The sequence below is a fragment of the Equus przewalskii genome, chromosome 4 (assembly GCF_037783145.1).
Source record: "Equus przewalskii isolate Varuska chromosome 4, EquPr2, whole genome shotgun sequence".
Lineage (NCBI taxonomy): Eukaryota > Metazoa > Chordata > Mammalia > Perissodactyla > Equidae > Equus > Equus przewalskii.
In genome coordinates, this window is record NC_091834.1 from 51,926,779 (window position 1) to 51,941,888 (window position 15,110).

The window sequence follows — 15,110 nt, forward strand, 5'->3', positions numbered from 1 at the left end:
AATTGTTAATTATACCTATTGATTATCAGCGACAGAATAATATCCTATTAAATTATCTTGGAATGTATAATCAAGCTAGAGACCCAGAGGGATATAGAAGCTATTTAACTTAAAGGAGAAGAAAATATGATTTTCACAATTAGGCCCACACTTGGAATAGTGCTGAGTTATTTTATTGATCCTTGGTGGAAGGAATGGGTCTCAAAGGCTTTCCTGGAGATTCGCCTAAACTAGATAAACAAGAATCTTCTTGGGTCTGCCATCTGACCCAGTGAAAATTATGACATTTTCTCCAAGCATTAGGTACTCTTCAAGCTGAGTTACTCTCCTATTAGACTGTTCTTACATATCATACCATTTGTTGTTTAACTTATTGCCTAGAACTTACAAAAGAGTTTTTAGACATGAAGCATCAGAAACCTAGCAAGGGAAAATTAAGAGCAATGTTTTCTGGGATAAAATGCTCCTTGCTCACTCATACCACATCTCTCTTTTTGTCTTATCTGTGTTGCCTTTGGTGTACTTGGGGTGCTGCTACCCAGAAATAAATGTATAACTCTATTCTTGCTTGTTCCTGGTACAAGAAAATGATGTAACACTTTCATTTTGATTTTCCTTGTAAAAGAAACAAGAGGCTAAGTGAGCTTGCCCTTGACAGGTGTGACTCCCTAAGCAGCACCACTGGGCAGCATTTTGCAGATTCAGCCCCCTCCAACTTTAAACAAAGCCATTTAATTTGGTCTTAAGCCAAGGTAAGGAAAAAAAAACCCAACTAATAATTAAGAGAACAGCATAAAGAAGCATAGCCTGCCAACATGAACCCACACGCAAGCCAGAGGAGATTTATGATTTTCTTCCCCAGGAAAGGAGCGACTAACGCACGCACACTGACCATCACCGTAAAGAGGTAAAGAGAGAGTGAAATGGCTCAACGTACACACACCCCGCTCCATACCGGGGACGAGTCTCCGAGCTGCGGCTTGTGATCTCGGAGGGCCAGGCTGAAGCTGACCGCCCCCACGGCCACGCTGGACACCCCCAGCCCTATCTCCAGCACAGAGAGCACCAAGAGGCTCCCAATAATCTGGCCGCTGGTGCACATCCTTCCTCGGTCATCATTCCTTCCAGATCAGAGAGGGAAACCAACAATCCACCTTGTTTCTTCCACTATTCTCCTTACCCCTCTGCCCCCTACCAGACCCCAAAACTTTTCTTTCTTCACCAGCGAAGCATTATCCACAAGGACTGGATTTCCGGAACCGCAGACCTTCTTCCCTGACCGGACAAGAGGCAAAAGAGCCACTCTACACCCTGGCACGTTCATACAGGGATCGTAGAAGGATTTTTCTGGGTTCGGTGGTCGGAGTCCAGGAGAGGAGAGCACACCAGTAGAAGGGCTTTCAAGAGGGAGCCTGAAACCTTGGAGGAGCCAGGAAGCTCCGAGCCCGACTCGCAAGGCGCTGTCCAGAGTTCTGCCGCGTCCCGAGTCTCCGTAGGGAAACCCCGCTCCCTCCTCAGCCTTCCAGACCCTTTCAGGTTCCCCTTTCTTTCCTTGCCAAGGAGAAGAGCTTTGCTTCCCGGAGATCCAAAGCGGAACTGCCCCGAGCTTCCCTCTTACTCTGCCTCTCGTCTCCTTTCCTTTGTTTTCCTGATAACACAAAGTGCTTCTGCGAGTCCCTCGGTCCCCAGGCTGAGCGGGCGGATGATATTCAGCACCACGCTCCTCGCAGTTGCTGTGTCGCCAGAAAAAGCGACCTTGTCTGATGGCCTTTTTCCGTCTGGGTTTCTTCCCCCTCGTCGTCGTCCTCTTCCTCGCCCTCTCTCTTGATCTGATTCTCTCTCATTGCACTGACCTCATTGGTATTTAAGAGGTTGATGGAGGAGGGAAAAATCTTGATCTATTTGTGGGTCTAGAACCGATACTCCTGATTGGCACTTGATCGGCTCCACCTCAGGACCCTAACCTTAGCAATGCAAGCGATCCCTAGCTCTGCGTCTCCCCCACTCGTTCCCTTCTGCCCAGATGGGAGGGGAGGCAATGCCTACGTCAACGTGGGGCTCAGTCTGTGTAAAACTTTCTTCTGCGTGTACGCGGGGTGGGGTGGGGGCGCAGTGGGCAAAGAAAGGCAGACAGAGAGCAGGGGATGGAGAAAGGCCAGACTCTTAAATTCATTAAAACTCTGAAGGACCGTCACGAAGGAGCTCCTCTCTGTATAAGAGCTACACTGAAGCTTGCTCTTAAGGAGCGTGTACTCCCTGCTGTCTCGACCTGTCAGCTTCCGTGTTGGAGGCAGGTGGGTGGGAAACGCAATTGACTGGGGCTGTAATTCTGTGGGGATGTGGTCGCTGTTCCTCCCCAGCCCGCAGACCGTTGCTCTCCCCTAGCTGCGCTGCTTGGCTGCTTCACGTTCTGGGATGCGTCGTCAGACCGAGGACCACTTAGGTCGCATGTTCTCACTCAAATTCAAGAGATGTGTACATTTAAGTACTCTATTGGAAAGGGCATTATTAAAGTAAAAAATCTGACTCATTGCATGACTGTTTATGACAGTAGCCCTCCTCAGAATCATTAAGGCAGGGGTCAAGCTTGGCTTGGGCATTTTCGTGTTGTAATCTGATGCACATGGGACTCTAGAAGTCTGGGAATCGCTGTGTCTGGACCTCATTTTCAAATCCCTGATTTTACCTCATAAATAATCACGAGGTATTCCATCAGAAAGATCCAAGAAGTAGAGGGAGGAGAAGGTGTTTTGGGCTGTGGGTCACCCCTCTCAAAAACTGGATTCCTCATTTGAAGATGTCCAGAAGAAGGAGGAGGATTAGAAGAAAGGAGGATGGAGTTAGGACACATTAGACAAGACCAGGACATCTTGACCTCCGATTACACGCAGACTCGTGCAGTGCATTAGTGCAACTCTGACTAGAAGCTTCTTTTTCTAAAGCCCCAATGCTGAGAACACTAAAGCTGAGTGTTATACAATCTATAAGATAAGTACCAGTTTCAGTTTTCTTAAATGTGATTCAGGGCTTGTTTCATAGTTTAAGTTCAATTCTACACTGTAATTTACTTTCCTTATGATATATTTGTATTCTATATTTTAAAAAATTTGAATACTCTTCTCTTATAAATAAAATAGCAAAGAAGGAAGAAGTATAAGTTATTTGGTCTTGGGTCTCCAGTTATTGTGATGTCTGAAGAACAACTCAACCACTTATGTTGAGTAATTAGTGGATTCACTTTCCTCTTCTTGAAAAATCAGTGTACCAAATAGCCAATTCTTAGAATCTTTCTAACAGTTTTTGGCTTTAATAAAGCATAGTTTATTTTACTCAAACCTTGTTGAAGTCATATAAATGATCCAATTTATATGTAGAAATAATGAAGCATCTATTTGCCTAAACTTCAGTTGGTTTTTAGTCACTGCTTTACTTTTTAAAGAATTCTTCCCCATTAGAAAGAGAATAACAAGCTATAGTCATTGTTAAAGCAGATTGGTTAATGTAGACATACAGGAAGAAGTGTAATTTATAGAAAGGGAAATTAATTTGTAGAGAACCTAGAGGTAGTGTTAACAATAGATGAATTTCAGAGAGAGGAAGAAATGCGTAAATCACGTATTATGGTTGAATTTTCATCTGTGAATGTGATGGCTGGAAATATGTTTACTTAAATATGCCAAAACCTAATCATATGCCTGAATATAACCAATATTGATTGATCCTCTGTCATTGGTACAAAATCCAAAACTTGAAAATCAAATGCAAGTATAAGAAGTTAAATTCATCTTCACTTACAAATGACTATCAATGCGTCACACTAAAACAGAAATATTTATAGGAATAAAATAAAGACAATCACTACCCACAAAAAAAATTTCTGTTTTATGTTTAAAAACATGAGAATCAATGTTGTTAGAACTTACAAAAGTATATTACATTATCTGTTGCAGGAGATAACGTATATTTTGCATGCCTTTTTAAGTGATGTAAAGATCCTCCCAAAGTAAATGCAAAGACAGCTGATTTACTCTTAATTGTGAAAATCATAGCAAAAGATGGGTTCAAATTTGCATCCAATATCTCTCAAAAAGAATTATAGGATAAAACACTAAATCAAGAGAAAACTAAATAAAGTGCATTGCTATCCAAATACCAGTGACCCCACAGTTAATATTTAATTTTTCTCATGCCATGAGACACCAAAAGAGCTATTCATGAGATCCAGGGATACATGGTTCAAAACCTGTACATCTTCAACAAGAGCAATAGTATAAAAAATCTCAAGTTTGCCACCTGCTGGCTCGTATATGACGCAGGGAAATATGAATGTGTGGAGAACCTCAAAATATTTCTTAGTAAACTTACTAGCTAATCAGGAACATTCTTCCCAATTGCTTTCTTTAAGGACCTAAGTTCTGCCAATAAATAGTTAAGAGTTCTGAGATCCTCATGCATCTATTTACCCAAATAAGATTTGTAGACATTTTAATGTGTGAATAAAAGAAAATCCAGGAATTGGTAAATAAATACCACCTGTCTTAATATAATGAAGTAAGTTGATGAAATAATCAATTCAATCACTAGTATAGGGTTAGTAACTAAACTGGTCAAAATTTTAAACTGATTAATTCTGAGATCTGATTTAAAGTGTTCAAGCTATTATAAACTAAATTTGTAAGGTGACCTTAGGTGCTGGACAGAATGAGCAATGTAGTATAGAAGATTAAGGAAAAGAAAAATCACAAAACTATTCCAAACCATTTTGCACATCTTAAATGCTAAAAGTTTATTTAATATTTTAATACTTTCATCAGTGTAGTTAGAAATGATTGTCTCTAAAGACCCAGCTGAGATTTAATAAGGTGATCCTGCTAAAAAAAGAAAGCAACATTTTGAAGATTTTTTCCCAATTTAAAGATCAAGAAGCAGAGATAATTAAACCTGAATTTATTTTTTGCCTTTTTTTGTCTTCTAGTGATTATATAGCCTAGAATTAATTATCTAATAGTAACACTATTAGTAATAGTGTTTATGAAAATTAGAGGAAATATAGTACTTAGTACTTTATTACAATTTTGATTGATGTCTGAAATATCTTTTGATTATTAATGACTTTTAAACATGTGAAAAACCCACAAGCAATGTATTTTATAGTGATTTCTACTTTTAATAAATAGTGTGGGTATTTCCACTCCAGGCCATTATGGAGTAATTGGGACTAGAGTTACTCTCCTACTACAGATAATGTATTCAAATAAACAGTGTTCAGATACTGTACAACAGACAGTGCAGAATTGTAATCCCTGAGAGAGGGGAAACAAGCAAGGTTTTCTGTCCTGGTCTTGACTTTAGGCACTTAACAAACTGTGCTACGAGAAGAGGGGTACTAAGCAAAGCATGGTGGTCTTACAGAATTTATGGGACAAAAAGAAAAATTCTTGGGAGGGTGAGGTAGCCAACACTTTCAGAACAGAGTACTGGAGTGGAGGGTGTTTGACGGAGAAAGAGATACATAAATCTCCACAGGAATCCCTTGGGCCTGTTGCTAAATCTAAGTCACAGAATCAAGGGGGCAATTCCACAAGGCTAGAAATGGAAGGACTAGAGAACTAAAATCTGAAGCTTACAAGAGATCTGGCAAACATTCAGGTTCCTAATAGCCTGCAAGCGTCCTATGGAACACCTAGCCTTCAGTGGAGAATACAGGTGGGGCACCCCTAAGTAGTGGGGCTAAACGATGCCTAGAGTAAAGGCAATTCTATATCTGACCTAAAAATGCTTTCAAACAGGCCTCTAAAGTATCACTTTGTTCTGTAAGTAACTTAACAGAGTCTAACACATCTTAAAGAAGGTGATAAAACCAGCATTCAACAATATACACTACTCAATTTACATATGAAATATGAAGATGCAAGAAAATGTGATCCATAACTAGGATATCAGAGATGATGGAATTAGCTAATGCTTTAAAACCTCTATTTAAATATTAGAAGGGCTGGCCCAGTGGCATGTAGGGGTTAAGTTCATGTTCTCTGCTTCAAGGTATGGGGTTTGTGGTTTAGGATGCCAGGCGGGACATACACACTGCTCATTAAGCCATGCTGTGGTGGCATCCCACACACAAAATAGAGGAGGATTGGCACAGATATTAGGTCAGTGACAATCTTCCTCACCAAAAATAAATAAATATTAGAAATATGTTCAAAATTAAGGAGAAAAATATTAATGTAATAAGTATATAAAGTAAAAATATAACAAAGAACAAAATATAATTTTCGCAGATGAAAAATTGTATATCTGAAATGAAAAATAGTACATATGAGATTAATAGCAGATGAAACACTGAAGAAAAAAGGATCAGTGAACCTTAAGACACAGCAATAGAAATTAAAATTACAAAGAGAAAAATCATAATACAAATTAAATCACAGAAAGAAAAGAAGACTAAAAAATAAATGAATGGAGACTCAGTGACCTATAGGACAATCCAAGAAGTGAGACATAGGTACAGTATAAGTTCTAGAAGAAGAAGTAAGTAAAAATATTTGAAGTAATAATGGCCAATTATTTTCCAAATTTGGTGAAATCTAGAAAATCACATGTCAAAGAAGCTCAATAAACGGCAAGTAGGATAAACACAACAAGGCATATCACGGTCAAATTGCTGGAAATGAGTGATAAGGATCAAAATTAAAAGCAGCCAGAGGAAAAAGGGTATATCATGTACAGAGGAAAAGAGGCAAGAATTTCAGACTCATCTAAAGCTATTCAATCCAGAGGACAAGTGAATGACATTTTAAAGTACTGAAATTTGAAAACAAACAAAAAACTCTATTGACCTAGAATTATATACCCAGCAAAAATATTTAAAAAATTAAAGAGGAAACAAATGTTTTCATATCAACGAGCCGAAGGAATTCCATTACTAAATCTGTTTAGTAAAGACATAAAATCTTCATCATAAGAAATATTAAAAGATATATTTTTCAAGCAGAATTAAGTATTCCAAAGAGAAACTTGGGTCTACACAAAGGAATGCTGGGAATCATAATGGTACACATATAGGCAACTGTAAACAATATTTTCTCTCAGTTTTAATATCAAACAGATTCAAAGACATGCATGAAACCAGAGCTGCCATGCAAGAATCCAAATTTGCAGTTCCAACACAGCCAAGAAAATTAACTGCTAAAACAAAAAAGGTAATTCTTACTGGGAAAAAAAAAAAACCGAGTTCAGAATATTTAAAAATTAGTGTTCATAATAACCTGGATATAATAAAAAATTGCCCAACATATAAAGAGCAAAAAAATAAGGAATATTCTCTCAAAAGAAAATAAATCCAACGTCTGACCACAAAATAAACTAGATGTTGAAACTAACAGATAAGGATTTTAAAGCAAGATTTACAATTATCCCCAATGAACTAAAAGAGAACAATTTTTCAAACAATGTATATTCCAATAGAGAAATGGGTAATTTTAGTGAAGATAAAACTCAGTACAAAAAGGAAATACTAGAAGTAAAAAATATAATTTTTGAAATAAAAAATATTGGAAAGATTTAGCTGAATGGACTTGACAGAGAAAAGAGTAAGCTTATCTGAAGATAGATCAATAAAAATTGACAATTGTAATAAAAAAGATAAATATTTAAAAAATGAATGAATGCCCAGGGACCTGTTAAATGGTATCAAGTGGTAAAATATAAGTATAATTGGAATGGAAGAAGAAGGGGAAAGAGAATTGGACAGAAAAATATTTGAGAATATAATGGCCAAAATTTGACAAATTAATGAAAGAGAGAAATTCATACATTTAAGATGCTCAGTCAACATCGAGCAGAGAAAACCTAAAGAAACTAACGACAAGGCACAACAAAGCAAAGTCAAATTGTTAAAATCCAAAGATAAAGAGAATCTCTTAAAAGCAGCGAGAGAAAAATAGCATATTACGTGTCAGAATCAATGACTTCTTATCAGAAACCATGGAAACCAGAAGATAGAGTAATAACATACTTTAAGTGCTTAAATAATAAAAAAAAACCCAACCATTTTATATATAGCTAAAATATCTTTTAAAAATAAAGGCAAAATAAAGACATTTTCAGATTTAAAAAACCCTAAAAATTCATGTTCTTCAGACCTGAATTACAAGAAATCACAAATTCTTCAAATTGAGGAAAATGATACTCAGATCCTAAGAAAGGAATAGAGAACGACAGAAATTGTCAATATCTGGGTTAATACAAAAGACTGTTTTTTTCTTTTCTCCTTTTTCCTCTAAATATCTTTATAAACCATATAACTGTTTATAGCAAAAATCATAACATTGTCTTGTCGCATTTATAGTATATGTAGATATATATAACAAACTATAATGTAAAGGATGGGAACTATGGTCTCATGTTTACAAGATTTTTATACTTACATGAAGTAGTACAGTCATGTGCCACATAGCAATGTTTTGGGCAGTGTTGGATCCCATGTACCACAGTGGTCCCACAAGATTAGTACAATAGAGCCTAGGTGTGTAGTAGTCTATACCATCTAGGTTTGTGTAAGTACGCTCTATGATGTTTGCACAAAATTGCCTAATGACACATTCCTCATCATTAACTGACACATGACTATACATAATTCACTATAAGTGGACTATGAAAATTTAAGAATGTATTGAAGTTCCTGAAGTAACAAAAAGAAAATGCAGAATATATGACTAAGCACAGAAATATAGCTAAGAAGCCAAATGAAAAACTTAAATGAAATTCTAAAAAATATTTTAAAGTCCAAATAAATGGCAAGAAAGGAGAAACACAGAAACAAAACATAGAGGAGTCAAGTATAAGACAAAAAATAAGATGGCACACCACTATTCATCAATATTAATAATTAAATTAAATGTATAAAAAATTAATGAAATAAACATTACAACTAAAAGGCAGAGACGAATGGAAGGAAACCAAAAGACCCAAGTATATGTTGTATACAAGATACACACTTTAAATAAGAATACAGATAAATTGAAAGTGAATGGAAGAAAAAGGATATTTCATGCAAACTGTGTCTGTGTTAATAAAAGACAAAGTATACATCGAAACAAAATTATTACCAGAGACAGAAAAGGACATAATAAAAGGATAAAAGGGTTAATTCAACAAATAGATTCTGGTAGTTAGCTTCGGACATGTCTCCCAAAGATTTCTACCTCTCGGTGTTCAAATCCTTGTATAATATCCTCCCCTTGAGTGTGGACTAGACCAGTGACTTACTTCTAGCTAATAGAAACTGGTAAAAGTGATGGAATGTCACCTCTGTGATTAGGTTACAAAAGGCTCTGACTACCGTCTTATGGTCATTTCTCTTGTCTTCCCTGATTGTATGTTTTAAGAAAGCATGCTGATATGTGTAGAGGCCCACAAGATAAGGAATTGAATGTGGCCTCAGACCAACAGTCAATGAGGAACTGACACCCTCAATCCAACAGCCGAGGAAGGACTGAATCCTGCCGACGATCACCTGAGTGAGCTTGGAAGCAGATTCTTGACCAGACAAGCCTTGAGATGGCTGCAGACCTAATCAACACTTCGACTGTGAGAGACGACTCACCTAAGCTGCACTCGGATTCCTGAGCTCCAGAAATTGTAAGATAATACGTGTTGCTTCAAGCCCTTAAGTTTTGGTATAATGTTTTACAGAGTAATAGACTAATTAATACAAAGACATAACAATCCTAAGTGTGGAAACTCCCAATAACAGAATGTCAAAACATATGAGGCAAAATAGATAGACTTTAAAAGAGAAAATGAAAATTCTATAATCATATTTGGAGATTTTTTAATACCAAACTGATAGAACAAGTAGAGAAAAAAATCAGCAAAGACATAGAAGAAACAAACAGCACTATCAACCAACTGTTTTAATCGACAAACCAGGGATAATAATATCTCCTAGGACTTGCTTTCTATCTTAAGAAGAATCAGCTGCCTGGCTATTGAAGTTCAGTAAAATGGAGTGTTCTGCCCAAATTCTTGCAGCCAGGAAGAGATAGTTTTCACCTCCATTCTGATTTCTTAGACTCCCTTGAACACTTTAAAAAGTGAATACTAAGACATTTACTAGTCATTGTTATGTATTTAATAACTGAGCAACTCTTTACATAGTTATTTCAAAGACAGAAATTGATGAGAAGAAGCTAAGTTACATTAACAAATATGAAAACTAGATTAGCATAGAACGGTGAGTTGATAAGGCAATGAGAATCCCTCTTGTTAGATCTTATTCTATAGTTAAGTCCTTTCTAACACGTTCTTGACCCTTTTTTCAATTTTTCCAGAGATCAGGAGCACACTGTATTAAAAATTGTCTGAATATTAAAACAGCATCTATATTTTTGTGAATTCCATCAACTGCATTCAGTTCTATCTTCTGGAACTATAGAGAACAAGTAAAAACTATTTCTATTATCATAGTGTTCAAATATTTTACAATTTTCATGCCTTTTGTTGAGTGCAACATTTACAGGAGAAATTTCATTGATGCTTTTTGTTGTTAGTGTTCTCGAGTTGATTCTGACTCCTAACGACCCTGTGTATGGCAGAGCAGAACCCTACCCAGTCTTTTTGTGCCATCCTTTCACCTCTGGTGCTGTATCAGACAATGCTGTACTGCTATTCATAGGGTTTTCATGGCCAATTTTTTTGGAAGTGGGTGGCCAGCTCCTTCTTCCTAGTCTGTCTTAGTTTGGAAGCTTCTGTGAAACCTGTTCACCTTGGGTGACCTCGCTGATATTTGAAATACTGGTGGCATAGCTTTCAGCATCACAGCAATATGCAGTTGCCACAGTGTGAAAATTGACAGATGGGTGGTGTGGTTCCTTGATCAGGAAACAAACCAGGGCCACGCAGCCAAATCTTAATCACTAGCCTGCCAGGGCTGACCACTGATACTAGTAAGTCTTAACTTCTCCTGTTTCTCTAAAGTAAAATGCCTATAACTCTGTAAAGTATAATAGGTGTGTTCTGATAAGGACCAAGTACTAGAGGATAATTATCTCTGTAATTTTGTATTTTTGTAAATGTACTCTATAATGATGGTGGCCATTTTTGGCCACACTCTGAACTTCTGATTCATACTGAGTTTTCAATCAAGTGAAAACCCCAGAGTACTCTTCATGTGGACTTTCCTGTTTTCCCAATCTCGTACTTGTACAGTTGATTTTTTTTAACCTAAGGGCAAGTTGATTCATTTATCACTATCTAATTTCATCTTGTTAGTTTTGGCCCTTCATTCTTTCCTGTTGAAATCTTTTTGAATTCTCATTCTGTCATCTCATGCAGTAGCTATTCCTTCCAGAATTATGTAATATGCCCCCAAGCAGTGGGTTTATTCTGACCTCATTTTTCTTCTTCTCAACATTTCTAAAAATGTCATTTTTATTGTCTTTGGCATTTTTAACAAGCCTCTGCTCATTTATGCCTCTTGCTTTTCTGTCTCTCTATTTCCAGACTCCTGTCACACTACAGTTTATCACTGTGTGTATGTTCCATCTTCCAGCTTTCCATATTTCCCTCAAAATATACGTTTATAAGAGTAGTTCCTGAGCAGGCACAAGATTTAATAATTTTTATTCTTTTACTTTCCCTCAAATGAGGAATATGTAGTTAGAATTTTGGTTTCAAGAGATGACCGTCCAGTTCAGCTATTTTAGAACTAAAGTATCCGGTCAGTGGCTCATCTTACATCTTCTAGAGATTCGGGTGTATATCTCACTGTGTCAATGCTTATTTCCCCATTTGGAGTTGACGCTAATTTATCATCTCAGTGAACAAATACTTAATAAATATCTGTTGAACAAATACATAAAAAATTAAAAGAAAAACGAATTAATGAAAAACTGAGAGAGAAGCTGTTATTTTTCCAAGACTTTATCCACTTCAGCTTCTTCAACTACTTATATTTAATTACAAGAAATCAAATGGCATGATGATTCCTCTTCTTGCTTCCTTCACTAATTCATTTAAAAATAAAAAGGCAAATAATAACCTGGCAAAAATGTGAAACATTTATGACAAAGTTTTATTCTACACGTGTAAATAATTATTTCAAACCAAAAAGAAAACAGTCTGCTTGAAAAGGTCACAATGTATGAACAGGTATTTTTCATAGGAAACAAAATGTTACAAATGGCTAGTTAACATGTTAAAAAATGTCCAGTCTCAATAGTAACCAAAAAGTGCAATTGGTCATAAATTCTTCTATTATTTGACTAGCAAATGTTTATTTTATTTTTTATTTTTTAATTTTTTTTGAGAAAGATTAGCCCTGAGCTAACTACTACCAATCCTCCTCTTGTTTCTGAGGAAGACTGGCCCTGAGCTAACATCCATGCCCATCTTCCTCTACTTTATACGTGGAACGCCTACCACAGCATGGCGTTTGCCAAGCTGTGCCATGTGCATGGCCAGGATCCGAACCGGTGAACCTCGGGCCTCTAAGAAGCAGAATGCGGAACTTAACCATTGCACCACCGGGCCAGCCCCACAAATGTTTATTTTAAAATGCTAATTAGTGTTGTTGGGGTGAAGTTAAATGGTTATTCTCATAAATATGGAAATATAAATGAGTACGATATTTTTAAAAGGTATTTGGCAACATATATGAAGAGGATTAAAAATATACTTTGACTTAGTAATTTAACTTTCTCATTTTTACTCTAATAAAATACTCAATGATGATCAAAAGGATTTACATATGAGAGTGTTCATAGCAGTATTATTTTAGGGAAAAAGTTAAAATCAGAGTAATTTTCTAGTTAAAGGCTAATAGCGAAATAAATGGCAGTTATAAGACAGAATAATTCATAGTCATTAAAATATTATATGTATTATCTAGCTATAAATATGACTGAAACTATGCTTTAAAAATCATATAAGTAAACAAAACAATCCTAATTGTCTTTAAAAGTATGAATATAAAGAATAATATTAGGAATTACACAATCATTTTGTTAGTGCTCTAGCTGGTGATTATGATCTTTTTAATTTTGTCCTCTATACTTTTTGTACTTTTCAATTTGTGAATAAAAACTTTGTATTAATTTTTAATCAGAAAAAGTCATGCGATGAGAAACAAGAATTAAAAAGCACAGCAGCCTGGGGTCACTTAATGTGGGTGGGAAAATGCCTATGAATCTCAATACCTCCAGAGAACATCATTATATTAAAATTTAATTTAAAAATTTAAGTTAATAATGATAATATTTGGAAATTAAAGCTATAGTGTATTAAATATTCCCAGCTTAACAAGGCAGCAGAATAAATCATAAGTTTTAAAAAGGTTTTTTTATCAGTAATCTTCAAGCTTTTAAAAAAAGCATTCTCTACCCTTAAGGAATGATAAGGGAATATGAAAAATCCAATAATTTGAAAGGGTTTATTCCTCCTGTAATAGGTCATAACTGTAGTATATCATATGCCACAGGGGTTGAATAAGCATAAAGTTTCTGAGATTTCAAAGGAAATCCTTTCTGCTAAGCCAACACTATATTCTCTCAGCACATATGCCAATTGCTGGGAATAAATAAGAAACGCCAGAAGTTCTGTTCATTTTTTCAGGCCATTGAGATAAAAATAAAATTAGTATTTTATTTCACTTCTTGCATCTTCAATTAGTAAGTCTTGAGGAATAAAAGTAGTTTTTACATTTTCTTGGTAACTTAGGAATGGTTCTTAGTTCAGAACTCTTATTTGAGAACTCTGTTCGTAGCCAATGGCAACTAAAAATTTTGAGTTTATTGATTGGACAATTGCATTGTCTATAACAGTAGAAGATTTAAAGAAGTGGTCAAATTTTACATTGAGGGGCTTGGGTTAGGAAGAGAGATGCCACACAATATCAATAAATTTGATTAAATAAATCTTTCTTCTGAAGTATTCCAATTAGTTTACCCTCACTCACACACCAGATCTTGACTTGAGGTTCTATGTATGGGCTCAGACCCTGGAAACATTTTCTGAGCAGGAGGACAGGGCAATACTGATTTATGAAATAATATTGAATATGAAAAATAGCTAATGTATTTGGAGGGTTTACTATCTACCAGACACCATTCTAGCCACTGCGGATACTCCATAAATGAAAGAAAATATTTGACCTATAGCAGCTTACATTCAGTAGAGTATTCATACAACAAACAAATCAACAAATAATTGTATGATATAATTTCAGATAGTGAAGTAAAGTAAATCAAGATATGGGAATGAAGTGATAGATGGGTATTTTAGATAGAGAGTCCAACAGATGACACATAAGTAGAGAGACCTGAATGGAGAAATGAGCGCGTGAAGCTGAGGAAGAACTGGGGGAAGATCATAGAAGGCAAAGGGCAGAAAGGAGTGTGGAGTGTTTCTAGAATGCCTAAAGCCTAGTGAGTTAGGGGGAAAGAAGTTGGAAATGAGGTTGAAGAAGTAGCTAGGGACTAGATTATTTAAGGCCGCATGACCATGGTAATGTTTTATATTTAGTTATAAGTGGATAGATTAGAGGGTTTGAGAAGGCAGGTGACATGATATGCTTAATACGTTAATAAAATCAATCTCCTAATCTGCTGGCTCCAGATACAATCCACTAAGGGATGGGGTGGAGATGGAAACAAAAGGAGTCTATCACAGTCATAAATGAAGGCTTGGATGAAGGAGGTAGTGTTGGAGGTGGTGAGAAGGACATTTTGACAATATCATGCATGGAAAAAATCTGAATTAAACAAAAAAAGTAGAGCATTCAACTGCAATATTATTTTATAGCGCTGGATTGAGAAATTGAAACCAGGCCAAGGAACGAAAGAGGAGACGTAGGAAGAGTGGCTCCACAAAATTACCTAAGGCAGAGGTTGGTACTGGTATTTTACCACTTTGCAAAACAGTAAATGCATTACACACGTGACAGGAAAGATTTGTCTTCTCAGTCTTTAGAGGGGTTCATGGGGTGGAGTATAGGGTGGATGGAGCTCTTCCTCCATCCTCTCATCACCTTTCCCATCTCCACTGCTGACACTTCCCACTGCTCGATGAATCTGCAGGTGTTGCAGGCAGCAGAGTATTCAGCATCCTCC

The 15,110-nt window shown here is 36.3% G+C and overlaps 1 protein-coding gene across 8 annotated transcripts in view; it reads right to left on the reverse strand.

The window, feature by feature from the left end:
• TMEM196 (transmembrane protein 196) overlaps positions 1 to 2,373 on the reverse strand; it is a 55,050-nt gene extending 52,677 nt beyond the window's left edge. Inside the window, exon 1 of one of the 8 annotated variants that reach the window (XM_008521687.2) lies at positions 938 to 2,373. In XM_008521687.2, the coding sequence (XP_008519909.1) occupies positions 938 to 1,102 (165 nt within the window). In that variant the 5' untranslated portion in view covers positions 1,103 to 2,373. The remainder of the gene's footprint in view (positions 1 to 937) is intronic. The other 7 variants (XM_008521688.2, XM_008521685.2, XM_008521684.2 and 4 more) reach the window with 7 other exon arrangements.
• Positions 2,374 to 15,110: the final 12,737 nt, after the last annotated feature.